Below are 1,469 nucleotides of genomic sequence, written 5' to 3'. Positions count from 1 at the left end.
AGCCGACCACTAAGTGTAGAATTCTGTGGAGCCGACGGAACCAAAATTGCGAGTTTTGTTTTAAATCAGGGCTGAGCGGGTAAAGCATTTTCCGTCTTAGACAGGTGAAACCCTCGGAAGGGAGCGGATTTTTCTTTCCGTTTCCGCGTTGGACAGGTTTCCGTTTTATACAGGTAATTAAAGAGGAATACAATGTATATAAATGGGGGGAAAGGGGAGATTCCGTTAAGACAGGTTTCCGTTTTACACAGGTTTCCGTTAAGACAGGTTCGACTGTGTATTATTTTATTTTATTGATATTTATCTATTTGACTATATTTGAAACCAACGAAGGGCTTCCGGTTTGCAGCAACTTTCGTTACTTTGTGTAAACATTATAAAACTCGGAATCGAAGTGAAAGGAACGTTGCATTGAAGTTGCTACTGCAAGTGCAAGGTTGTTCGTCGATGCATGGTGAAGGAATTTCATCAGCTGCTTTTCGTTTCTGTTTCGCTGTTGTGAGCTGAGTTAGCCAGCTTTTGTGATACTGTTGAATTTTCAGCATCTCAAGATCTCCACATAAAAAAACAAATGCCCACTACTGAGGTTGAAGCCTTTGAGGAACCGCAAGGTCGTGAAGTCAAACCACGAATGGTGAGAAAAGACTTTTTATAATTATCAAGACGAACTGAACCAAGACTCAAGACAGGATTCTAGATCTAGAATCTAGATCTAGATCTAGATCTAGATATTAGATATCTACATCTAGATCTAGAATCTAGATCTAGATATCTAGATTTCTACACCTAGATCGAGATCTAGATCTAGATATCTAGATCAAGATCGAGAGCTAGTCTAGATCTAGCCTCAAGTGACTTAAATAATTTAGTTATATTAAGGCCACCTCTAGAGGTCTATATGCTCACCCGGAGTGAGAATAGTGCAGGCGAGTCTTGTCACTTGTGGCTATTCTCACCCGGTGCGCGTTCACCAAATTTTGCGTTCACCCTAAACCACAGAATTCTACACTGTGAGTGATGACAGAAAAATTGTAGAATTCTGTGCCGCGAACAAACGTTCCATTACAACTGTAGCCTACTAAAAGCGTACAATTTTGTCTGTGGGCAGTGGAGAGAGAGAGAGAAAGAGAGAGAGGAGTAGCGCGAGAATTTCCGGGCAAAACAAAATGGCGACCCGCGTAGTTCGGCTCGATTCGAAAAGTTAAATAGCCGTAGCATCTTTGTAGACAACCAAATTGATTTACTTTTGTGTTTTAACATCATTTTTTAACTTTGTTTTGGTAAATTTGATCGTCCACACCTATAGATCTAGACAGTATTCAGAAAGAGACAGAGAGAGAGAGAAAGAGGGGAGGAGTTGATCTTGCGAGAACTTCCAGGCAGGTGAGAATAGCCACTTTCTATATTAAAGATATCTAGTAATACAGTAGATCTAGGAAGTGGCTATCCTCACCTGGGGTGAGAATAAA

General features: G+C 40.6%; 1 protein-coding gene across 1 annotated transcript in view; it reads left to right on the top strand.

Moving 5' to 3' along the window:
• Positions 1-401: 401 nt before the first annotated feature.
• LOC101853751 (mitochondrial import inner membrane translocase subunit TIM14) overlaps positions 402-1,469 on the top strand; it is a 16,536-nt gene continuing 15,468 nt past the window's right edge. Inside the window, exon 1 of the mRNA XM_005090084.3 lies at positions 402-634. Within this exon, the coding sequence (XP_005090141.1) occupies positions 572-634 (63 nt within the window). The 5' untranslated portion in view covers positions 402-571. The remainder of the gene's footprint in view (positions 635-1,469) is intronic.

Source organism: Aplysia californica, unplaced genomic scaffold (genome assembly GCF_000002075.1).
Source record: "Aplysia californica isolate F4 #8 unplaced genomic scaffold, AplCal3.0 scaffold00012, whole genome shotgun sequence".
In the NCBI taxonomy this organism is placed as follows: Eukaryota; Metazoa; Mollusca; class Gastropoda; order Aplysiida; family Aplysiidae; genus Aplysia; species Aplysia californica.
This window is presented reverse-complemented; position numbering and strand designations above follow the sequence as displayed.